At 38.0% G+C, this 26,585-nt stretch overlaps 1 protein-coding gene across 7 annotated transcripts in view; it reads left to right on the forward strand.

Moving 5' to 3' along the window:
• The window catches only part of FBXL18 (F-box and leucine rich repeat protein 18), a 72,677-nt gene that overhangs the window by 17,860 nt on the left and 28,232 nt on the right, over positions 1-26,585 (forward strand). For 5 of the 7 annotated variants that reach the window (XR_003570245.1, XM_027875068.1, XM_027875066.1 and 2 more), the window contains exons 2-4: positions 1,185-1,394; positions 2,696-4,242; positions 17,345-17,563. Coding sequence is in view for 6 of the 7 variants with exons in the window: in XM_027875066.1 (XP_027730867.1) it covers positions 1,185-1,394; positions 2,696-4,242; positions 17,345-17,563 (1,976 nt within the window). In the remaining variant the exon portion in view is untranslated. Of the gene's footprint in view, positions 1-1,184; positions 1,395-2,695; positions 4,243-17,344; positions 17,564-21,252; positions 21,459-26,585 lie in introns of those variants that run through there. The other 2 variants (XM_027875069.1, XM_027875071.1) reach the window with 2 other exon arrangements.

The following is a 26,585-nucleotide window of genomic DNA, read 5'->3' on the forward strand; positions in this document are numbered from 1 at the left end:
TTTCTTTCTTTCTTTCTTTCTTTCTTTCTTTCTTTCTTTCTTTCTTTCTTTCTTTCTTTTGTTCTTTCGTTCTTTCTTTCAGAATGGATCAGAAAAATGAGGAAAATAATGGTACAGAAGGAGGCTAGCAAAGCAATCAGGATACAGAAATGTTTTGGTGGATGGTTATGGTTAATGTGTTGCATCGCACTTGAGGAATAAATAGCATGCTACCCTTCAGATGTAATCTTTGGAATTTAAGAATGAGACAGTATAGAATAATCAGTTTAAAATTGACTTATTTCACAATCTTCATCATATCCTTTAACTTTCATTTTGGTTTTCTTATTTGGAAAATGATTTTACTTGTTTGCACTAATGGAAATGTGTGTGGGGAATATTCATGGAAACTCATTTCTAGGGCTGCTCTGTTCTGCCATCATGCAAAGCATTTGACAATGTACAAATGATTTAACAGTTCCCAGAGCACAGTAATTTCCGTTCTTACCATTGCATGTTTGTAAAGCACTCTTAACTCAGGTTTTTTTTCTTGGACCGTTATAGTGATTGTTGCCATGGGATCGTGTAGACCAGTTGAAAAATGAAAACCTTTGACCTGGTATGTACAGAAAATGAGAATTAAAAGAGGAGACAAGCATAAGCAGGGGCTTAAGATAGACAAAACTGTTTTTAAGAAAAATAGTACAAATGATTATCTACTGTTTTTCTATGCTGTGATGATCATTAAAACAGAGAAAAGAAGCAAAGTCAGTGAGAGTTTTGGAGGGAAGATAGTTCCATCTGGTGAAAGTGTTGTGCCTGGAAGGCACAACACTTTTATTGTCAACTTCTATTAAAAACCCACGTTGCAGTAAACTAAGTTTTGGACATGAATGTACTTCTCTAATTTCTATTTATTCTTTCTCAAGAAAAATCTCACTATTGCAGATTTTGATATAAAGGAAGTTTAATAATTTTTATCTTTTTTTAAAGGTCAAGGGCTCTGTAATAAGATTTTAATTTTTTTTCCCCAAAGCATGTGTTTTTTGCAATGTGGTTGGTTTTATTGTTTTTTTTTTCTTCTCACTTGTTTACCTGTTCATTTTGCGTGGCCAGGTAGAATGTATTTGTGTGGTCCTTTTAATTCTCTCATATCCATTAGGAATTTTTCTCTTACTTTTTAAAAAATTCTCATTTCCTTTCAGGAGATGCCAAATAAAGATGAACCAAACACCATTGACCTAATGAATAGCATAAACCTGATGGAGTTTTCTGATGAGATCCTTTTGCACATCCTGAGTTATATCCCCAGCACAGACTTGATTTTGAATGTTAGGAGAACCTGCAGGAAGTTGGCAACTCTTTGTCTTGACAAAAGTCTCACTCATACAGTGCTGCTTCATAGGGATTATCAGGTAAGAAATAAATGGTAATAATTTCATTTATTCTGTCATGCCTCAGCTTCACCCCAAATCAGATTTAGACTGAGGAAATGGCACTTAAGTAGGTGTTGATTGACTATATTAGTTGTTTTCTGTACTTTAAAAGAAAAAAGAAATAGGGCCCAGTTTAGATTTTAATATCCAAGGCTCCTCTGGTGCAGATCACACCTCTCAATTCTCTATGATTCTTATCCCAGAATTGTATATCTATATCTACCTGTTATTGAGTATTTATGCCACACATTAGAGGGCTTTTTCTGGTTCTTTTAATGTATTTTGGATATCAGTGGAGTAATTATGCTGTCCATTTGTTGTCCTTTGCTTTTGTGATGTGAATTACCCCAAGTGTTTTCCCGTTCTTCACGTGCTCTTTTTATAGCAGGGTAATAGGAAAATTATATGGTAGTTGCCCCATGTTATCCTCTTGTATTGTTACTGCTTCATAGGAAGGTTCATTTTTCTAGGAAATGGTTAAATTACCTTGCATATCATTAATGCTGATACTCTGGTATGAAGGAAGTAGATGGACTTCTCTTATAGGGAAATTGGAATGGCATGTATGAGAGTAGTAAACCCCATGATAATAATATATATAATATATATATAATATATAATAAAGTATAATGTTAAAAATTTATCTTTATTAAGAATACATATGTAGGGGCAGCTAGGTGGCGCAGTGGATAGAGCACTGACCCTGAAGTCAGGATGACCTGAGTTCAAATCTGGCCTCAGACCAAACACTTGACACTTAGTAGCTGTGTGACCCTGGGCAAGTCACTTAACTCCAAATGCCTTAAAAAAAAAAATACATATGTATGTTTGATATCTCCATTCAATTCAGAAATTTGTAGTTGTTTATGACTTTTTAGGTTCGTGCAAGGCAGGACATGAAAAATCTATAGACTGTCTTTAAAATTTTCAACTATTATATTGGTCTGACTATATGCTGTCTTCCAAATATGGGTATGATGCCAGCATAAGTTACACACATTTTTATGCAAGCCAGATATGGGCTATATGTACCTATATTTAGAAGTATACAATAATTTGTGAGTTAATGTGAAATCAGTATAGGGAGGGAAAGAAGACAGTAAGGCTTCCTTGTCAGAAACTTACCTGGCAAAAGGAGGTCCTTTCTGTTTCAAAACTCTGTGATACTAATTTTCTAAAAGGGGGTTTATAAGGATTTGAGGAAGGATAAAATAATTTGTTGGACTTAGGTTCTTTGTAAATCTAAATCTTTTTTTTTCCCTCTCCTTTTTTTAATGTAGGCCAGTGAAGATAAAGTGAAACAACTGGTGAGAGAGATTGGGAAAGAGATTCACCAGCTGAACATGGCAGGCTGCTACTGGCTGTCTGGTACCACAATTGAGCATGTGACACGCTGCAGGAACCTAGTGAAAGTGAACTTGTCGGGCTGCCATCTTACTTCTATCCGACTCTCTAAGATGCTATCAGCCCTCCAGCATTTGCGCTCTCTGGCCATCGATGTCAACCCGGGCTTTGATGCCAGCCAGTTGAGCAGTGAATGTAAAGCAACTCTCAGCCGGGTGTTAGAGCTGAAACAGACCCTATATACGCCGTCATATGGAGTGGTACCTTGTTGTACCAGTCTTGAAAAACTGCTGCTTTATTTTGAAATCCTAGACCGTACCCGGGAAGGAGCGATTCTTTCAGGTCAACTAATGGTGGGCCAGAGCAATGTCCCCCATTACCAGAATCTTCGAGTGTTTTATGCTAGATTGGCCCCCGGCTACATCAATCAGGAGGTCGTAAGGCTGTATTTGGCTGTGCTCAGTGATCGAACCCCTGAAAACCTTCATGCCTTTCTTATTTCGGTTCCAGGCAGCTTTGCAGAGAGTGGAGCCACTAAAAACCTCCTGGACTCCATGGCTCGCAACGTCTCCTTGGATGCATTGCAGCTTCCCAAATCTTGGCTTAATGGCTCCTCACTCCTTCAGAATATGAAGTTCAACAACCCGTTTTACTTCAGTTTCAGCCGCTGTACTTTGTCTGGAGGACACCTGATTCAGAGAGTAATTAATGGGGGAAAAGACCTCAAAAGCTTAGCCAGCTTGAATCTCAGTGGTTGTATTCATTGTCTGTCTCCAGACTCATTGTTTCGCAAAGCAGAGGATGATATTGATAGCAGCATCCTGGAAACGTTGGTTATGTCCTGCTGCAATCTGAAACACTTAAATCTATCTGCTGCACACCATCACAGCTCTGAAGATTTGGGGAAGCATTTGTGTCAGCTCTTAGCTCAGCTTCAGCACCTACGTTCTTTATCCCTTCCTGTCTGCTCCATTGCAGACTCTTCTCCAAAGGCCGATAAGGCTCCCACACAGATGGTGACTAACGCAGTGCCCCGAGGATTTGGAAAGAAAGTCCGAATTGGAGTGCAGACATACCCCAGGACCGTGTCTTCTGAGTCAGTGACTCAGAAGTCATCCTCTGTTTTCTGGACTCTTCTGGAGAATGTGCCATTTTTGGAAACCCTGGAGTTAATTGGGTCCAATTTTTCTTCTGCCATGCCCCGGAACGAGCCTGCCATTCGAAACTCACTACCCCCCTGCAGCCGTGCACAGAGCGTTGGGGATGCTGAGGTGGCTGCCATTGGCCAGCTGGCATTTTTACGCAATTTGACACTGGCCCAGCTGCCCAGCATTCTCACAGGCTCTGGGCTCATTAGCATTGGGTTGCAGTGCCAACAGCTGCAGACGCTATCATTGGCCAATCTGGGCATGATGGGGAAAGTGGTCTACATGTCTGCCCTCTCTGACATGCTAAAGCACTGCAAACAGCTGAAAGATCTCAGGTGAGGAAGGAATCGTGATCTTTTTCTAATGTCTTCATTCTTTGAATGAAGGTTTAGATACATTATGGTTTGCACTGAACACGGAGACTGATACTTCAGAAGGGAAGACCTGTTAGTCCAATTCATGAGTTAGAGCTGTGTTTATACTGGATTCTGACTAGTAGTATTCAGTAGAACATCATTACAGTATGATCCTTTAGCTCCTTCAATAGCTGAGCACTTGTGAAGGGACTCTGGAATGGATGTGCTTTATATGGAATAAAGCTTTGTAGCAAATGGTATAGTGAGGTTCCAGAGTTTTTCTGTTTTGATCGATTTCCATTAGTTACTTTGAGTAGCACCTTTGATGGGAATCCTGGTATAGTGGATAGGGCATTAGACTTGGAGTTGAGAGAACCTGGGTTCAAATCCTGCCTCAGACATTTACTTGCTGTGTGACCGTGGGAAAGTCACTTAATTTCTCTCTATCTTAGTTTCCTTGTCTGTAAAGTGAGGGGGTTAGATTCATTGGCCTCTAAGGTTCTTCTAGCTCTCAATCTGTGATCCTGTAAGCTTGAGTCAAGGTATTCTATTTATGTGAAAATCTTCCCTGATGCAGCTCTGGATCTGTGATCCTTTCATCCCTTTTCTGTATTTGAAGAATTCTAACATAACTGTACCATTTAAACACATTTTTTCATTGATTGTGTATTATAAAGTTATATTCACTAATTATAAATAATAATGTTAAAATACTTTCTGTAAGTGGAGAAGGCTGAATGAGCACTGACCTCTAGCGCAGAGGTCAGATTCTTATCTCAGGTCTGCCACTGTGTGTTATGGGATGAGTCACTTTTTCTTTATGTGCCTAGTTTTGCTCATCTATTAAATGAAAGAATTAGACAAGATGATTTCTTATTGTTTCTTCCATTGCTAACATTCTGAGTTTAAATGTAAGCAGTCCTAACTACTGAATTTGCTAGTTTCCTTTGTCGATAGAAGTATTACCTAGCCTAAAGTACAAATGTAGGGAAGTAGCTAGTAGATGATAATGTAGAATTTTGGAATTTAGACATTATGATTATGGAATCTTGAAAATTCACGTGACTCTCCACCCTGAAATAGAATTCAAAATGGCTATTTTTAATTATCTTCCTGCTCATTGCCCAGGCCTCCATCACCACCATAGCAAAAGTTCTGGGGGGGCAGCTCGGTGGCATAGTGGATAGAGCACTGGCCCTGGATTTGAACTTAGTTCAAATCTGGCCTCAGACACATAACACTTACTAGTTGTGTGACCCTGGGCAAGTCACTTAACCCCATTGCCTAGTCAAAAAAAAAAATTCTGAAGAACAGCTTTTTTGAGGGGGAGTTTGGGAGTGGTTAAAGAATTGAGGCAAACCAAATTTCATTTGGTTCTGATCATTGTTGTTCACTAGTGTCCCAGAAAGTTGCTTTTAAGTAATACTGTATTGTTTTCCACTATCATTTGCCACAGGGCAAAATATTTCCAGGGATTTCCAAACCCTTGCTAACCTTGGGGAATAAGAAGCCTGGGACTAAAAGAGATTCAAATGGCAGAACAGATTGCTGTAATCATGTATATTTCACTGCTGTGTTGAACCAACACATCTTCTCTCCTCTGCTTTGTTTCTCAGCAACGGTAGCTTACCCCCTGAGCATATGTAGTACTTTGAATTTAGCAGTTATTTATACCAGTATCTCTTGCTTCCATGTCACCGTTGCTTTGAGAACTGTAGCTCTGCCTTCTCTGACTCTTAGTGATTTAACATTTTTCAATCACAAAGTTAAATTTATGTAAATTTTTGGCTTTATTTTTGCATAAAAGAGGACAGAAATGTAGTTTTGTGTATCCAAAAATGTGGAGCTCCAAATCTGATCTTATTTGGAGTGTTGTTTCATGGATCATTAAAAAAATTTTTGCTGAAAACTTTGGCTTATGAAAATATTTATGAGTGCTTTTCAGACATAGATTTGCTTAAAGAAACAACAAAAGCCCCAGTTTTGCTGAAGAGTAACTAAAATGAGTCAAAGGTTTTTAAAAGGGATTTACTGGAATAGTGATGAAATGCTGTTCTTTTGCTATTTTCTAGATAGTGCAGATGGGATTCTTTTCTGAAATTTCATCTTTAGGCAGTGTGTATGCATGTTTATGTTTGTGCATGCACATCCATGTGCATACACTTAAAACAACATGGTATAATGGAAAGAGCCCTGAATTTAGTGTCAGAGGATGTGAATTTGAACCCCAGCTCCGTTACACTATTTTACCCTGGGTTAAGTCAGTTAACCTCTCTAGCTTTAGTTTCTTTATCTGTAAAATGAAGGGGTTGGATTAACTGGCACATTTTTTTTCCATCTCAGTAGCTATGATTCTATGAGCCTCTGAACTACAGAGCTACTTTGATGCCTTATCATGCCATGGGGGTGCCACTGGGTTCCTCAAGGCCTTGCCAGAGAAGTTCAAGCTTTAGCAGGGCTTAGCTGGGATGACTTTTGAGTACAGGCCTATCATTACTAGGTTGTATAAGCTGTCACATGAGGATGAGCCCAGCTATGTTTGAAAAAGCTTATTACTCCAGAGGGATGGCAACTCAGTCATGAAACTTTTCAGGTATGCCAACTCACAAAGACTTTTCAGAGAGAGAGAATATATGTTTACAGCGGGGTTAAGATTTGCCTTAGTGGAGGGAGTCAACCAACCCCTCCCCCCCACCCCATGCAGTTAGGACTAATTGAAGTGTTAAAAGATCTTGGGATCTCAAGGACATAGTTTCTTGTCTAAGCTTTCTTTGTCTGCCATGTGTTCTGAAATTGAGAGTTTCCTTTATTTCGTAAGTCTTAGTCCTTTTTAGTTGAGTTGGGTTAAGATTCCAGTTTAATTAAGCATAGAAAACTTGCTGGTTGGTCTGTCAGTCAGTTTTTGCCTTTTTTTTTGGTAAGGGTGTCTGGGTTAAGTGACTTGTCCAGGGTCACACAGCTAGTAAGTGTCAAGTGTCTGAGGCTGGTTTTGAACTCTGGTCCTCTTGACTCCAAGGCTGGAGCTCTATCCACTGTGTCATTTAGCTGCCCTTAATATTACTTTTTTTTTTTTTTTTGGTGAGGCAGTTGAGGCTAAGTGAGTTGCCCAGAGTCACACAGCTAGTAAGTATCATGTGTCTGAGGCTGGATTTGGACTCAGGTCCTCCTGACTCCAGGGCCAGTGCTCTATCCACTGTGCTGCCCCTTAGTTTTTGCAAATGTTACTTTGCAGCCCTCTGAAAAGCATTTATTTTTTCTGACTGCACAGAAGATAAAATCTGTTCATCGTTATCATTGAAAACATTTATTGATCTGCCATGTGTAGGACATTAGATTAGCCATGGTGATACAATGAAATATCCTGGTACCTACCCTAAGGAGTGGACATAGACACGCAGAGAGAAGGAAGGAAGGCCGTTGATAGTGGTTCGCTAGAATCATAGAATTTGAAAGTTAAAAGGGACCTCAGTGACCTTCTAGTAATCTGTACCTGAAATAGAAACCCTTTTACAACCTATACCTTGCAAATGATCATTTAGCCTTTGCTTGCAGACCTCCAGTAAAGGGTAACCTACTGTTTTCTGAGGCAGCCCATTCCCCTTGGGGATGGCTGTAATTGTGAGGATGTTTTTCTTTGGATTAAGCCATAATTTGCCTCTTTGCAGCTTCTCTTCTAAGGACTTAGTTATGTCTTGCAAAGCCAAACAAAGCAAGTCTGTTCTCTCTTCAATAGGAAAGCCCTTCAGTTTCTTGAAGACAGTGATCACGTGATTCTCTTCCACCCCACATCTGCCCCCAGTCTTCCTTCAGGGTCATAGATTGTTAGAGATTAAAATAAAAACCCTTATCTAACACCTTCATTTTATACTTTGTAACACTACATTTTATGCTCAGAACAATACTTTGAGGTGAATACTATATGTATTATTATCTTCATTTTGTGGATGAGGAAACTGAAGCTCAGAGAGGCATGTTAACACAGCTAATACATGAGGAGCAGGATTTGATTCTAGGTCTCTGCCAACTTTGAGTCCTCTCTGCCTTATGCTACCCCGCACTGCCTGTGTTTTACAGATGCAGTAATATACTAGCTATTATTTCTATAGCACTTCATAATTTGCAAAGTGCTTTAAATATATTATTTCATTTGTCTCCTCTAAACAACTCTGAGGTAAGTACTACAGTATTATTATCCTTATTTTATAGATTAGAAAATTAAGGCCCAGGGAGTGAAAATATCTCTCGCCTCATAGATTGCACCTCTCTGCTAAACCTAAGTCGAACCCCACTCTTTAAACCGGATGATTGCCAATCAAGGAGCAAAGAAGAATAGTTGTTTTTCTTCTCCTTTATCATTTCTCATCAAAGATGTACTGTGATGTATTGGAAAGAATGTTGGGCTTGGAATCGGTACACGTAGGTTTTTTGCCTCCTGCCTGCAATTTATTGTGTGACTTTAGTCATTACAGGATTACAGCCTCTCTACAGTTTCCTCATCTGTAAAATGGGGATTATAATACTACTGACCTCAGAGTTTTGTTTGGAGAAAAGTGCTTTGTAAGTGCTTACAGCACTATTGGAATTTGAGTTGTTATTGTTACTGCTAGTTACCATGTGAGTAAAATTTGGCTTATGAATCATTTGGTGATATATACCATCCTCACCCTTTTCAGTAGGAATTTGTTTCTGTGCTAATAATCATTGCTTGTTGGTATTTTTAATTTTATGATTTTAAATTATTATCAATTTTTTTTTTTAGTTTTATAAATAAACACTTGTGTTTCCCAATAGAACCTTCCTCTCTCCCCCCTCCAGGGAGCCTCTTGTGACAAAGAATAAAGGGGGAAAATGGTTCTGCAAATTATGTGGAAACATCAGTATTCCATACCCAGAGTACTCCATCTCTGCAAAAAGGGAAGGGTGGTCTACTCTCATCTTTCTTCCTGGCAGCTAACTTTGGCTATTATAATTTCATAGCAGTTTTATTATTGTTCTTTCCATTTCTGTTGTTGTCTTTGTATTTGTTGTTTTCCTTATTCTGCTTACTTTATATCTCATCAGTTCATATAGCTCTTCTCATGCTTCTCTGTATACTCGTAACAGTTACTGTTTATTATAGTGCAGTAATGTCCCATCATATACCTATGCCACAATTTGTTTAGCTATTCCTTCAGTTGATAGGAATCTACTTTGTTTCCGGTTGTTTGCTAGTACATTAAGTGATGCTACAAAGATGTCAACATATGTGGGACCTTCCTTTTTATCAATGATCTCCTTGGGTAGATGACTAGTGGGATCTCGGGGTCATGGGATACAGACATTTCAGTCACATTCTTTGAGTAATTCTAAATTGCTTCCTGAATGGTTGGACAACTCTGACAGACAGTTCTGCCAGCAGTATGTTTATGTGTTTGCCTCTCCACAATTCCTCTAACGTTTTTGGTCGTTAAACTGCTGTTTTCCTCAAATTTGGGGTTTTACCTCCCCTTTGTTTAGTTTGGTAGTCCTAGAGTTCTGGCTGTGCCTCCAAGCAGTGCAACGTACTAACAGTTGAAGGAAAATGGCTTTCTTCCTTCTTGGCTTTCAGGGATTTGAACTCAGCCCCTTTGTTCTGTTGCAGTTTCTGTTTTTCCATATAGTCAAATCTCTCTTTGTTATCCCTTTTAGAAATCATGAAAGAAGATAATTCCTCTTGGGAAACCTTGGCAGCTGTCATGTTAACCCAGGCCCTGGGAGATTTTAACCACTACTTCGTTCTGTTGAACCTGTGCTTTAGAATTGCAACTCCTGTTCTTAATTGTGCCTCTTATTGCAGGCTTCCCTAACTTCTCTTCATCTTTACTTTTGTGTCCCTTTTCTTTAGCTTTGTTTTTGTCATCTCTTCCATAAGATAGTTGCATCATCTCTGAGTTTCCCCTTTATAGCTTAGAAATACTTTTTACACTTAAAGTATATCCTATACCACTATTCTTTTACCTTCAAACAGCTAGCTTGAAAAAAGTTTCTGATATGTTTTTCCTTCCTTTCATAGTGCTGTGAACCTTTAAATTGCAAGTAATTTGCCCTACATTGGACACTTAGTCATGTGATTCTGACTGGCTTCTCATCTGTAAAATGGGGATAACAATACTTGAAGTACCTTCTTCACAGGACTGTAAATTTTTTTTTTTAAATAGAAATTTTATTTTATTTTTTTTTGGAGGCAGTCTGGGTTAAGTGGACTCACTTAGGGTCACACAGCTAGTAAGTGTCTGAGGCTGGATATGAACTCAGGTCCTCCTGACTCCAGGGCCGGTGCTCTATCCACTGGGCCACCTAGCTGTTCCTGGGCTATAAATCTTATACTTTATCAGTGTTAGCCCTTAGTAGGAGGTGGAAACAGCATCCTTCTATAAATCAGCATCCTATATAAATGTCTTAATGTAAATATTAAGGTTTGCAAAGTGCTTTATATATATATATTATTTCATTTAATCCTCAGCACCCTGGTGAGTTAAGTTCAGTGGGCAATATCAATAAACTGTTCATTAAAAGCTTTTATCAAATACCTAGAATTAAGTGCTAAGCACTGTTGATAGGGGTACAGAGAATGAAAAATTCTCTCCTGGCAGGGAACTTCCACTCTAATGGGGGAGACAAGAAGTATATACAGAGAATAAATCTGAAGAGAATAAATACAAAGTAATTAACTGTAAGGTAATTTGAGAGGGGAGGTATCAGCAGTTGGGAGCATCAGGAAAGACTTCACGTTGGTGCTTGAGCTGTGGTTTGACGAAGGAGATTCTGTGAGGTGGAGATGAGGAGGTTTGGACATTTCGGGGCATGAGGCATTCGTAGCTAGTGCAAAAGTGTGGAGATGGGAGATGGGGTGTCATATGTAAGGAATGGAGTGAAGTCTAGTTTGATTGCATCCCAGAGTACATGGGGGAGAGTGATGTCCAATAATGCTAAAAGATAGATTGGGGCCTGGTTGTGAAAGTCTTTCAGAGCTAACAGAAGAGCTTATATTTGCCCTACAGGCAAAATTGTCTAGAGGCAATAGGGAGCACTAGAGTTAACCAAAGGAGTCAGGTGGTCAGGTTTTTGCTTAGGGAGAATTCCTTTGGCAGCAGTGTGAAGGACAGACTGATGTGGTAAGAGACCTGACACAGGGAGATCAGTCAGGAAGCAGGCTGTTGGTGGTAGCTATATGAGTAGAGAGAAGGGCTTGGCTGTGACACATGTGGAGGAAGAAATGGCAAGGAGAATGCTAAGGTTATGGACCCGGGAAACTGGAAGGATGGTGGTGCCTTTGACAGAAATAGGAGAATGTATGTAAGTATGCATGCATGTATTCATGTATATATGTATGTATACTACAGGTTGTTAAAATGATGAATAACTTTCATGTATGGCTTATAGTTTGTTTACCTTGTGGTCACATCTTTCAAGGTTGACTTACAGACTTGGTTTGTCTGATTTACAAACAGCATGCATGCATGGATATATGAAGAGCTAGCTACCACTGAAATATGCTGGACACCCCCAACTTTGCCCATCACTGTTGTGGAAGAAGTAGAAAACTCTTGTGCTGAAGGAGAAGGCAACGGGGAATAAACCCTGTTCCTATTGCCGGGCATGTGGATATATGTTTCTGGGAGTAGGAATATGTTTTCCCACATAAACAGTGTTATAAAATGGTGGTTAGGGTCAATCAGTGAGTATGGTTCCACAATAGTATGGGTTAAAGAAGTTGTAGGCTGGCCTGTTTATATTGTTTCTATGGGAAATTGTGTTCTGGGTTCCAAATGACTCTTTGTAAACGAACTTTTGGCACATAACTCTGTAAATTAGGACCTGCATATAATACATGCCAGTTCCTAAAATGTAGCCAATTTAGAACCTTCTCCTGAATTTCTGCCTTCTGCTATAATAGTTTTAAGAGGAGCCAAGGCAGACTGGGATGAAAGGAGCAGGTGGTACTTACCCACCCTTGGGCTAAAACTGATAGGAAGAAATAGTATTAAAAAAGAAAATGGTTTTCAAATGCTTGGAGATGAAACTGGCTACACTCTGTTGCATTCTGGGTCTCTTGGTCAGAACCGGTGAGTTTAGGGGGGAAAAGAGAAGAGTCGTAGGCGAACAAACATTCAGATATGGTCAGGACAGTACTTAGGAAGTCATTGTCTTTGGTTCCATAAAATCGTTTAATCCTTTCCTTTTGCCCCAGAACTAATGCATTTGCCCCTTTTTCCAGTCAGCTGCAGTTGAAAGTTTGGGGAGCTTTGCAGTGCTGATGAAAGTATAGTGAGGTCTGTGTCTCAGGAATAAATAATTTCAGTTCTCAGTTTTAGTCCCCAGGCTTGTCTTCTGACCCAGTAGGTGCTGTCACTTGGAAGCAAAATGTGCATATCTGTTCTAGAAGTACTACTACTAAGTATGGGAAAAATAAGACAATATCTACTTTCTTCAGAAGGCATACATTAAGACTCATAGCAGGGGTAGAATAAAAGTAACATGAATTGTCCATATCTACTGAGAAACCAGTGAAAATGTAGAGGGGGACACGTTTCTTATCCCAAAACCTGAGTTGGTTTCTTTGGAAATGGTACTTGCAGGTATCTAGAGAGTTTGGGGGTGTTTCAGTGACAATTTAATTTTTAATTAAAATTTCAGTTTCATAGAACTGGAAGGGACTTTAGAACTGTTGTGGTCTAGCTGATAAGGTGTTATCCCTGTTTCATAGGTGAGATAACAGAAAGTCAAAGAGGTTGTAAGGTGTGGGGGAGAAGCAGAGCTCAGGGCTCAGTGCAGTGCTCTGGCTACCATAGCATTTAGAGTTTATGAAAAACAGAAACTTCAGTCTTAGCGTATTTGCATTAGAAGACTGGCCCCATCCTCATCATTTTACAGAGGAAGGTCTGGAGAAATGAAGTGAGATCATACGCTTAGTTACTGGCAAAACAAGCTGTAGAGTCTAAGTCTCACAATTTGTAATCCAGTGTTCATTCATCTGTACCATGTGGGCAACATAAGTTAAGTGATCATACTTACCAAATTAAGTAAAGTCTTCCCAAAAAGTCATGTGAATTCAGAAACCAGGTACTTTTTCCTTAGGATTGAAAGGGGACCACTAAGTTGAAGGGAAGAAAAAAATCATGTGATAGGAGAACAGATCATAATTTAGGATGATCAGTTCTTCCCTTCCCACCCTATCATAGCTGGTGACTGAGCAATTGATAGAATCAAATGTGGTTGGTTCAGGTTTGACAACTACATTGGATTGGTGTGTTATGTTCCATTCTGTAGATTGCTTGTCAGTTACTTGTTGTTATTGTGACTAAAAGAAAAAATGGTTTTATTTTGTAGTATTGTATATGTAGACTCTTGTCTGTTTTTTCTTACCTCCAAATGGTGCTTGCTGATTGCTTGAGTGCTTTGAGAATGAATGTTAAGGAAAGAGGTATAGTATAAGGTGTTATTTAATAGCCAGTCATTCTTCCAAGTTTGGGCATTCAAGAATGGTGTTATCCTCTCTGTTCAGGACCATTTCAGACAGAAGTGGCAGAAAATAAATAGCTTCATTCAAAAAGGAATTCCTGCTAATTATACCCCAGTAGATAGAGTACAGTTCTTGTTATCAAGTTGGCAGGAAGATTTTTAAACAGGTGAATGGGAAAGATCCAAGTGCCAAGGAGCTGGCTTCTTAGCAGTTTTAGTATGTGTGTTTATGTGTAGACATAGAGGTTTTTAAACTGTGAGGTTGTAAAACGTTTCTATAGGCTTAGAAATACTAACGTGAAACCTTAGTGCCACCTAGTGTCCAAAGTCTTCGCTGCCATACTCCCCTCTATACTCTTCCTCCTCCCATTTTCTGGCTTATGAGATGCGTTCATCTGCCGTATAGAGTTACTGCTTTGCATACAAAACAAGTCGCATTTGTTGGTTACCTCATAGCCTTGAACAAGAGCTGCTCTTGTGCTTTTGTGTCAGATGCCAGTAGTGACATTACTGTTGGAAGGGAAAAGTAATTTGTTTGCCCAGCTTGAGAAAAATATAGGTTTTGCCACAGATTTATTGCCTCCCTTGCTTCAGGCTTGAAACAGCCGTGTGTGTGTGTGTGTGTGTGTGTGTGTGTGTGTGTGTATTTTTCTAAATTGATTTTTTTTCCCTTCTTTTCTGAAAATGGAAGCTTACCTTTGAGAATCTGTTTCCTATTAATCAGAAACAGCATTTCAAATTTCTTTTTTTAAGGACAGGATTAAGTGATTCTGATTTTCTCTTTTAAAAAAAGTTTTATTGATGCCATTTTTTTTATACTATAGTCATTTTCCTATGTATTCCTTCTCCCCTTCCCCTGCCTCTTCTTCTGAACACAAAATAGAATCCTCCCTTGTAACAGAAACAGTTAAGGAAAATGATATAGCAACTGCATCTAACATGGTAAATACATCTTTTAAAGCTGAATTGATTTCTTGAACGTCAGGCATGTAGAGGGGGTAGATATGACCATTATTTACTCCATGCACCCTGCCTGAGTTAGATAGTTTTCTTATATTTGAGTTGATAGTCCATTTAGATGTGTTCTTTCCCTAAGTTCAGACTTAATGAAATCATTTTACTGTTTTTTTAAAGAGGTATATGGCCCATCTGTCTTCCTTTCACTGCTTCTCAATAAATTAGCACTAAGACCTTCAGTAAGTTCCTTAACTTTTCTCAGCTTCCTCATCTGTAAAATGAGAAGATTGGATTAGATCATTGATGCCGAGGGCCAAATCCGTGGTAAGGCTTTATTTAAAAATGTAAAAACCATTCTTAGCCTGGAAGGGTAGAGGGGAGTACAAGCACAGGCAGTAATTTGCTGACTGCTGGATTAGATGATTTCAGAGGTCCCTTCTAGCTCTAATATTTTGTGGAGCTATCAATGAACGAATGAAAAAGCGTCATGCTGAAATGCTAGGGATACAGATAGAGGAGTGGCACAGTCTTTGCTCTCAAGAGCACACAGTAAGCTGCAGGGTATGTGGAAAAATGCAGCAGAAAGATGGAATAAAGGTTATATGGTGAATTTGTTAATTAAAAATTAGAGGGTAAGGCGTAGCCTATAGACAATTTTATGAAAAAAGTGCAAAAATTTGATAGCAATGGAATTGGGAAGTTATGGAACCTTCTTGTTATTTTTCGTTCCTTCAGTGAAGCTTAGACAATTGCTAATATACTTCAGCTGATCCCTTTTCCAAATATGTTGCTTTGGTAGGAGTGACTGTTGTGATTTTTAGAAATTGCAGTAGAAATTTACCAGGTGCTAACTAATTTTAGTCCCTTATGACAAGTTGTATAAGATGTAATTTAAGATTCTTCACCTCAAATACTTTTCGGTTTTTCACTTTTTTGATATAATTAATGATGTTGTTAAGGTATAGGACGGGTCCTACTTTCAACTTATTTGCACATGTAATAGTTAAGCAGTGCCTGTTTTTAATTGAAATTGGTCTGGATTTTAAAGTCATTCCATCTTCACTGACTGAGTCACAAAGAGTAAAGTGACTTATTGGCATTTTCCCAATGCATTAATGACTAGGTGGAAATTGGAAACTAAATCTTCCTAGCTCTATTCCTTCGTTTTGAAGCCCAAGGAATTGTTTTAATGTCTATTATATTTGTTGTAGTTGAACTTTCAGTACGTGTGTGGGTATTTTTGAAACATTTTTGTTCTCCCTCAAGTCTGTGGATTAAAAAGCAACCTTGTTTTTTACTGCTATTCCCTCTAGTCCTCCCTGGTGGTTAGCAAGGTTGCTTGAGATCAGTTTGGGTGTTGGGCCTTTTGTACTAATTCCTTAAGGAAGAAACTTTCCCTTTATAGTTGTCCCCACAGGACAGTTCATCAGCATAATCCTCTGTTTCTGTTTCTTGACATTCTCAGTTTGCTGCAAGAAATGAGCAATCTAAAATTTCCATTGGATCTTATTTATCAAACTTTAACTTAGTTTATTGGTCCTTCATAAACTAAGACTGGTGTTATATCATAGTGGAATGTCTCAGATCGAAGTGACTCTAGCTGGGTTTCTGTCCATAGTATACAACTCTCTGATTTCAGAAACTATATTACTTATGGTATGTGGTATAAGATGGATAGGTATGCTGCTGTAGGTTCTGAGGATGGGAACAGTTGATGATGTACTAATGGACCATGAATTTTCATAAGTTTGACGTGCTTTTTGACATGTGGGAAAAAACCACAGTTAGTTTGGAACTTTAAAGACCCATAGACTCTAGGAAACTTTGAATATTTGAAATGAAGAACTCAATTTATCACCACACATAGCCACTGTACTCTTGTCAGAAGTACTATGGGATGGGTAAAGAACATTTTAAAACTTGTGTTTCAGTGGAGCAGTTTTTCCTTGGCTTGCTTTTTAGCTGTCTCCTTTTTTTTTTTGTAAAATCCTGAATTAATAGCACTGAATTAAAATTTGCCCATCATATTGGTGGCCCAAAGTTATTTAAAAATAGTTTTGAATAATGAAGTCTTCTTCACAAGTAAACATTTTATTAATCCATCTACCTTCTAAAGTGTATTATATTTTAGCTATTATTATTTACTTCTTATTAATTATAATAATCAGTAGCTGATCACATTTTAAGTTTTGCAAATCACTTTACTAAATAGATTATCTTCTTTTAAATAGATAGTTCTATTAAGATTGTCCACTGAAGACAATCTTGTGGGGTAAGTATTATAGATATTATTGTATCTATTTTATACCTTGACACTCTCGGTCTTAGAATCCATTATTGCTTAGTTGTGCGTTATCTTAAACAGTACAGTGTAGTGAAAAGAGCACTGCATCTGGGAGGAAGAGATGTGGGTTCCATCCCCAACTATTGCTGTTAAGGGATCACGGGCAAGTCACTTCCCTCTCTGAGACTCAGTGTTTTCATCAGTAAAATGAGTGGTTGAATGAATTTTAATCTCTAACATCCCTTTAAGTGCTAACATTCTATCGTTCTGTGTGCCTGAATTTACTGGCTCTATCTGTTTACTCGTGTTTTAGACTTATTCTCTCTATCTAGAGTCATAGCTCATCTTCTTTTCTTTCAGACTAGAGCAGCCCTACTTCAGTGCGAATGCTCAATTCTTCCAGGCTCTGAGTCATTGCTCTTCCCTTCAGCGCCTCTGTATCATCTCCCGAAGTGGTACTCTGCAGGCAGATGCTGTGATGTCATTCATGGGCAGCTGCCTTGGGCTCGTCATGTGCCACATGTTTACAGGAGAGTCCCTCACCGCCTGCAAGAATCTTCAGCAGTCCATTGTTCGAAGGTGAGACTGAGAAGTTCTAGAGGAGGATGTTTGTCCCTGTGAAGCCACGTGTTTGTGCTCACACCATTTGTGTTCTCTAATGATGTGAGCATTCAGGATGAACATGTCTGTAAAGAGTATCGATTGACTTTCTCAAGGTTTTTGACCAGCATATCAGTTATACTTAGATAAAAATATTCAGATGGTGATTTAATACAAACAGAGAGCTTGTTCTTGGTATCACTTCAGTTACACTTCATTTATCTGACATTGTTGGTGAATGTAATGTGCCTTGTAAATGAATTTTCTAGGTAACTGATGCTTATCCCTTTAAGTGTCAAATTTTTAAAACATCACTTTTTTAAAAATTAAAATCTTTTTTAAATTACATACTTGCCTGTGTTTCAAAACAGATAGACCAAACATGATTTAGCCCTTTCTTAACTACATAGTGTCATTATTAGGAAAATTATTATACTATTATCCATTGCCTTTAGAAGTTATCAAGGTATGTAACACTGTTTGCCCCTACTGCTATGCTTCTTGAGTTCTTATGTCTGCTTTTTATAGTTTTTGTGACTTCTCCTCATTGTACCTGATTCTTAGCTTTAAATTTATAGCTTCTAATGTGCTCCACAAAAAATACTATTTAGATGCTTCATGGTGGCATGGATGACCTGGGCTTCTTGAAGGATATGTCAGTGGAATGCAAGGGTTCTAGCATGCTGAGAATGTTTTGATTGTAGTCCTAGTATAAGGCTGTATCTGCTGTCAAGAGACCAGCCTGACTAAATATGGAGAGGCTTATCACTAGAAGACTGGCCATTAGCTGATGAGTTGTTTTGCCATGGCAACCCATGAAACAAAGGAAAATACAAAACAACCGTCAATTCTGCTTGGTCCCCTTATACTTCAAGAGTGACAGTGTCAGAGTGGTTGAAAAGGATGCAGAGATTGCTAAGAATTACATAGTTCTTAGATCATTTATGAGCACTAATCTAACTTTGTAGTCTAGACGAAAGATCCTTGTCCAGTGATAAAGGTTGAACATACGTTTGGAGGAACTGGATTATGTCAATACTGACATTTTCACTGTAAATGAAACTCGAAGAAAGAAGTTGTAACAAAATGGAATGACGACTCACAGGCCTTCCTTAAAGAGGCAAATAAAGGAATTTGCAGAGTTAATTTTATCATGTGTCTGAAGTTAACAAGAAACATGATTTAATGGTCATCTTTCTTGTAGTGTCCTTGATGAGCATAAATGAAAAAACCACCTTGAAGACTGTTGCAGTTTATGTGTCAACAGGTAGAGGAATCATTCCTAAGTAAAACTTAATAAGACTTACCAAATTTAATCTGAATATAAATATGAAGATAAGTATAATAGAGGACGTGGAAAAAATGTTGGAAAATATGTCTCAGGTGCAAGAAATAAAAGTGACCAAATGTTTGTAGACTGCCTGAAGCCTCATACCTAATTATTATGAATATTTCAAGAAGATAGAAGACACTGGACATGGTGATATTGAATAACATCACAAAAAATGAAATTGACTGTTTTAACAGATAGAAAAAACTAATTACCACTTTGGGGAATCATTTCTGAATCTTCTATGTCTAATTAAACTATCAACTTGAGAGCAAAATCAGGACTAAATTATAAGAAAGATGAGAAGAGGAAATCTGTGATTAAAATAGCTCTGTTTTAACTTGATAAGCTTTTGACTTTAAAAATATGAAAATTGCATTAAGGAACAAATATCAACACAAGCTATGATCATTTGCTATGGAATTTCAGTCTATCAAAGCCATTGGCACAACAGTAGATATAAACTCCATGGGATCAGGAATTATTTCATTCTTGTCCCATCCTATAACAGTACTTGTTGTAATAGGTGCTTAATAAGTACTTGTTGATTGATTGAACAAGAAGTCCCAAAGATCCTAGAAACGGCTTTTTGACTTGTAAATACTTTATTTCTGGGTTAAACAGAAAAGGATAGAAAATGACAGTGCTCATTTAGAATATGAATTTAGTTTCAAAAACAAAAACAATAGAAGATTAGGAACATTATCACCTCATAAACCAGTGGAAATAAGCTTGGCTGGAAAACCAGTTAAGTCAGATCATACCAAAAAACAATTAAGGATGAAACAAAAAGGACAACAAATAGATGAAAAGTGGAAAAGATATGTCTGGATATTTTTAACAAATTATTTTCTTCATTAATTACTGTGAATCTCCATGTTTGAACTCAATATCCATGTCACCTGTGCACCAAATGAAGAAGTAGAAATGATACTTAAAAAAAAAAAAGAAAGAACAGCAGACTGGACCAAGTATGAGTAGAAGAGTCCTCAGCTAGAGGCAGCAGTTTTGAGCGCATTGAAGCGTCAGTTGTCCATGTATCCAAAAGAAGAGGGCAAGACACAAAAAGATTCAGAAAAACATACATGCAGTTATGAGTAAATCTGTAACTGCTGATCTATATGTCTAGTACTTTATCATCATTGTATCTTCACTTGAATGAATAATATCGATATCATCCTGAATTAAAAAAGGGAAAAAATTATGCTTTTGCAAACAGTATTTTATAGAAGACCACGTCCTTATAGCTACACAGTTGATTGAAAGGCACAGAACAGAAGATCTATTACCCAGTTTATCATTTGACTCTAAAAAAGCATTTGATGTGGTAGAGTAAACTTTAGCTTTAAAGCCTGTCCAGCAAGGTGTCTACCATGTATATGTAAAGATCATACCTTGACCCAATGATTCTACTACTGAGCCTGTACTATTTTTTAAAAAATTAATTAATTTATTTTTAGTTTTCAACATTCACTTTTATATGATTTTGAGTTCTAAATTTCACCCCCTTCCTCCACTCCCCCTCCCCAAGATGGCATGCAATCTGATATAGGCTATACGTGTATGATCATATTAAACATGTTTCCATATTAGTTATGTGAAAGAATCAGAGCAAAAGGGAAAAACCATGAGAAAGGAAAACAAAGAACAACAAGAGAAAGAGAAAATAATATGCTTCAATATGCATTCAGACTCTGCAGTTCTTTCTCTGGATGTGGATAGCATTTTCCATCATGAATCTTTTGAAATTATCTTAGCTGCGCCTGTACTCTTAAGGAAATAAAACAGGCAGGCCACATATATAGGGAAATACTCATACCAACACTTTTTGTTGTAGCAAAAACTTGGCAAGAAAGTGGGTGCCCATCAGTTGGGTAATGATTGAACAAATTGTGATATGTTAATGTAATGGAATGTTATTGTACCATAAGAAATTACAAATATGGGAAATTCAGAAAAAAATGGGAAGACTTATGTCAAAGAGTGACACAAAAATATACATGACTATATATGGTGTATATGGTAGTTATATATTGTATAATACTACATGGTAATATATATAGTAATTTAAGTGAAAAGAGTACTAAATACTTTAAGTAATTGTAGTGAACAGTTTTGGTTCCAGAGAACAGATAATGAGACATGGCTTGGCAGAAGGAGGACTATGGATGCATAATCAGACAGTCAGTCAGAATGCTATTTTTTTGGAGACTGAGTCTCTCCATCTAGCCCAGGCTGGAATAGCGTGATCACTCACAGGCCCAATCTCAATTCTAATCTGCACAGAAACTTTAACCTACTCTGTTTTTCTGACCTGGACTGGTTTACTCCTCCTCAGGCAGCCTGGTGTGTCTCTACTTCCAGGGGCTTGCCATGTTGATTCCAGACGTGATCACCTCTAGCCCTGCTGCATCTCAGAAGTCCTGAACTCAAGCAATCCACCAGCCTCAGCCTGCCCAGTAGCAGGGACTGCAGGTGTGTCCCATCACACCTGGCCAAAATAAGTGTGTATTAAATGCTTACTGTATGCCAGCCATTGTGCTAAACACAGGGGATACAAAGAAAGAGCAAAAACAGTCCTTGGACTCAACAAGCTTCTAAAGGGAGAGACACCATGGAGATACATACAGAGTAGAAAGAAGGCAGCCTCAGAAGGAAAAGCATTAGCAGCTGAAGAACTGGGCAAGGCCTCCTGCAGGAGACGACACTTGAACTGAATCTGAAGGAAGTAGGGGATCCAAAGAGGTGAAGGTTAGGAGGGAGAGCATTTCAGGCACGGGGGATGGCCAGTGTGAGGCATGGCGTGTTGTGTGAAGAACAGACAGTAGGCCGGCATAGCCACATTGTGGAGTGTGTGCAGGGGAGTAATATGGAAGCAGATTAGAAAGATAGGAAGAAGCCAGTTTGTGAAGAGTTTTAAATGCCAAATGGAAGATTATATTTTATCTTAGACCTAACAGAGAGCCCTTGGAGTTTATTGAACAAGGAGGTGATGTGGAAAATCACTTTGGCAATTGAGTGGAGAATGGATCGGAGTATAGAGAGTCTTAAGGCAGGTGCCTGGGATATTTTAGTAGTCCAGGTAAGAGGTAATGAGGGCTTGAACTAGAGAGGTAGCTGTAAGTGGAGAGAAGGGGACATAGAATGTATGTGAGAAATATCGTGGGGAAAGAAATTATAAGATTTGGTGATGGATTGGATATGCATGGTCACAGTATGAAATAAGGCTAAAAAGGTAGGTTGGAATCTGGTTGTGGAAGGCCTTCAATACTGTAGAGTTTGTGTTTTATCCTACAAGCAAGAGGTCACCACTGAAGGTTATCAAGCGAGAAAGTAACATGGTCAGACCTGTGTATCACAAAGATTATTTTGGTACTTCTGTGGTAGCTGAATTGGAGAAAGGAAAAACTGGAAGCAGGGAGACCAGCTAAGTAGTCCAGGTAAAACGTAGTGAGGCTCTGGATCATAGAATTAGAGAGCTGCAATCACCATTAGACCCAGGCATCATCGGTTGTTTTCATTTAACTTTTTCTTACTTATAAGGGAAGGTTTGATTGGGGGGTGAGGGGTGAGGAGAGAAGAGTGTATCTGGAAATGACTAATGGTAAAGCAAAAGGCACCAATAAAACTTATTTTTAATAAAGGTCGTACAAATTCCTTGATATATGTAACAATAGAAATAATTTTGTTTGATCCTCTGATTATTAATATTGATTGAAATAGGGAGTTGGCTGTTCACCAAAGGTGTTTGCTACATGGAAGGTGTTCAGTACACAGTCCAAATGGGAGAGGGATTCCCTTTAGATGGTGAGGCTCTTCAGATATTCCTTTTTGTGGAGAATATTGTTGACTGCACCCTAGAACATTGCAGAATCTCCTAAATGAGATTTAGCCTGAAAACCCACACAGGAAAAACCAAGTGTCTAGACTATACTGTGCTGTTGAGTGTACAACCCCATTGAGTTGATCTATTAGTACTTCTATCTTGGACAGATATTGCATGCATGTAATAAATAGAGCCCAGAACTGAATAAGGCTGTAATGCATTTTGTAAATTGCATAGCACTTAGAACAATCCAAATTTTAAAAAAACTTATCTTTTTAACACCAATATTCTTTAGTGATGCATCATAATTGTGACCACTACAATCTCCAAAAAAATCAAGATCTTGCATCATTCAAAGGGCAATGAGATGATGTATTTGGATATAAAAGTGTCTAAAAATACTGCTAACAAAGAATTATACACAAGAAACAGCATAAAAATATCTTCTAAGATGTGTGTGTGTGTGTGTATAAACATATACACACACATATAATTGGAGATGGATATGGGTTGGTTGTGTATCAGTGACAAATAACCAGCCTTTGTGCTGGCCCTGGCATGCAGAGATGGAGAGAAAAGCTGTCAGCACATTGGGTGGACTTTCTATGGAGAATTTGTTATTACATGAACAGGAATTTAATAGAATGAGAAAATGTCTGCATCCTGTCTTTACTCTCTCCACAAATAGTGCCGTGGAATCAAAAACAAGATAAGAATGATATGTAAAATAAGAGTAAATAGTCTGTGAAAAGGGAAAGACCTAAGAGACTAAGTAAAGCTCGTGGACTTACTTTGTTTTCTTCTGGGTTCTAGATTGTGTTCTAAATGATTGAAAGTGATGGATAGGTGGAGTGGGACTATAGTTGTACAAATGAAAATATTCAGCTCTCTTCATGTTTTCATTTCTCAGGAATTCTCTTTGATGTTCCCCATGTTCTTCTTAGTTCTCAAGCCTCCTTTAGAAAGCAGCATTTGTGTTGGTGGAAACTAACAGTTTAAAGTCTTCTGGAGCTGTTGATTTTGCAATATGCTTCATATTCTCTGTTCTCCATCTCCACCCACCCTCCAAAATTGCTGTACTTCAACTAGTTTACTGGTATGGTTTTAGTGTTTTATTGATGCGCTCTTCTTTTTTTCTTTTTAACATCACTGTCATTTTCTTTTTTTTTTTCCAAGTGTCACATTTATTCATCTGTTAAACCCCACATGCATTTGGTGCAATATGAAGGAAGATCCAACATTTCATGATTGAATGTTTAGTTGTGTGGATGACTTTTAGAAAAACCTTCTGAACAACTTTAAAAAGGATAATTTTCATTTAGAATTTTAGGCCTTTTTCCTTCAGTTTGCTATAATCCATATTAATCTAGTAGAACTTGTAGTGATTATTGAGACTTAAAATCGTTCCAGGGTTCTGGGTTGTTCTTTCTGTTCAAGCTGACATCAGGATTGAGCCAGACTCAAGATGTATAAAGCTGTTGCTGGGTCCGTGGCTCTGATAAATAGAAAGAGAGGGATCAAACTCAGATGCTTGGGCAGAGAATCAGGCAGAGCATGTCTGTGACTATGGATAGGGAGGATTGGAGGCTGCCTTCCCTAGGCTTTGTGCCCAGTGTCACTTCAGAGGAGGAAAGAGAGAAGGTGGGAAGACATTCCTACCTGATATGTTGTCAAGTGAAGGCCACTGTCACTTCACAATGACTTCTCTCTCTCTCTCTCTTTTTTTTTTTGGCTTTTTGGTGAGGCAATTGGGATTAGGTGACTTACCCAGGGTCACACACCTAGTAAGTGTCAAGTGTCTGAGGTCAGATTTGAACTTAGGTCCTCCTGACTCCAAGGCTGGAGCTCTTTCCACTGAGCCACCTAGCTGCCCCCTACGATGACTTCTTCCTGGTAATAGAATCTCCCTTGTTACAAATAAGTCAAATCAAGCAAAATAATTAATACATTGGCCATGTCTGAAAATGTATGATATTTTCTATACATAACTTGTCAATTACCTCTCTGCAGAGAGGCTGGAAGGATGCTTCACCATCAATATCCTGAAGTCATGATTGGGCATTACATTGATAGGAGAATGTTTCTTCATATGTCTCTGAAGTTCTTACTGTGAGAACTCTATGTTATATTAATATGCTATAAATGTTAAATGAAAATATTAATTTTTGGCATTTCTGATTCTTCAAGTTGTTTACTCCAAAAATCCAAAAGAAAAAAATAGAACTACTTAATTGGAAGAAATAATCTACATTTTAAAGTATTTGAATTTTACTCCTTCTTTAATGGATTACATATTATCTTACCTTAAGAATTGCAAATCCAGCATAACTAATGAATGGATTTAAAAAACAACAAAAACAAACCTCAGCATTCTGTGTTTGGGAGCAGTTCTGGTGGGGAGGGAGAAGTCTAGGCCCTTTGTCTTTTATCTCTTCCCAAAGATCTTTTAGTGGGACTTTCTTTTATTGTCTTTCATGGCTCTCTGCAATATCAATATTTGCTATTTCTTGGAGGCAGTCATGCTTCTCTGTGTAGCAAAGTCATGTTGATTTAGTCGGCCTCTTCTATTTTAAGTATCTCAAGCCAAATAATATTTTTAGACTTAAGAAATAATTGCTGTCTCTTGAAAATTTTGGGGAAAACCAGTAGATGTAAAATAATTCTGCTTTCTATTGGATCTGGATTATTTTTTCATTTTCCTTATTTAACTTATTACTTGGGAATACTACTTTGTGAAAAGATAGTTATTTTTTTAGAATGTATTTGTACCTGCTGTTCACTTCCAGCCAGAAGCTCTGATCACTCTGTTATAATGGAGTGGCTACCTTCATGATTTTGATATCTTTGAAGATTTTGATTTGAGAAGCTTCAGCAGTAGAGTAAATATCTAACAAGGAGTGGAGATTTGGTTTCCTTGTAACTGTTGCTAGTTCATGGAAAGTGATACACCAGAAGAATTTTATTTTAAACAGATTTTTTAAAGAAATGAAGCATTTGAAATATCTTAAGATACTAATATGTGTATCATTGATTTGGAAACAAATGATGTCTCTTCCCCCCCACCCCCACCCCCACCCCCAAGGATACTGCTCTGGATTCTCCTGTCTTTGTATAAGTTGTGAAAGTAGTCCATAAGCCCTTTCTCACCCAATTCTCTACTTTTCTGCTGATAATAAGGCTATAGAGACTAGAGAAGGGGCATGGTTTTCCCAGTTGCTCTAAAAATGATCTGAAGGGCAGCCAGGGAAACTATTATACACAGTCTTATATATGGCCCCTTTATTTCAGTTTCATTTGTTTCACCTTTGAATCCATTGGGAACAGTCCTAGTTAATTTACTGTAATTTTAGGATACCATACTGTCAAATGTGGAAATTCGATAAAAGAAGAAATAACTGATAGTCACTATAAGAATTTGCTAAGTTCAGATTTGTAGTAAGAAAACCTATTCACTGTAGGTTTTTATGAATAGCTTTATTTGTGCTTTCCTAGTGTTCTCTTCCATCTCAACCCCTCTCAGTCCTATTAGATCCAGGGGCATGAAAGAGGGTGAAGGTTTATTTCTAGGGTACCTGAAATGAAAGAGAATATAATGTGGAAGCTGATTTTCCGCAATCTGAGAGATGAGTCCTTCTCTATCTTTAGCTTCATTGAAATTGTTCTATGCTTTCCCGTCTCCATTGGTTGTAAATAGAACTTTCATTTATTCGGGTTTTTTTGGCTTTGTTATAAGGAAGCTTGTTATGCTTGTATTACCAGATGGGCTGAAAGCAGTGTGTACCAGGTATCTCATCTACAATTTTAGAAATTAGGTTTAGGGCATCCTCAGCCCTTTTTTCTACTCC

The sequence above is a fragment of the Vombatus ursinus genome, unplaced genomic scaffold (assembly GCF_900497805.2).
Source record: "Vombatus ursinus unplaced genomic scaffold, bare-nosed wombat genome assembly UNPS02014807.1, whole genome shotgun sequence".
NCBI classification, from domain to species: domain Eukaryota; kingdom Metazoa; phylum Chordata; class Mammalia; order Diprotodontia; family Vombatidae; genus Vombatus; species Vombatus ursinus.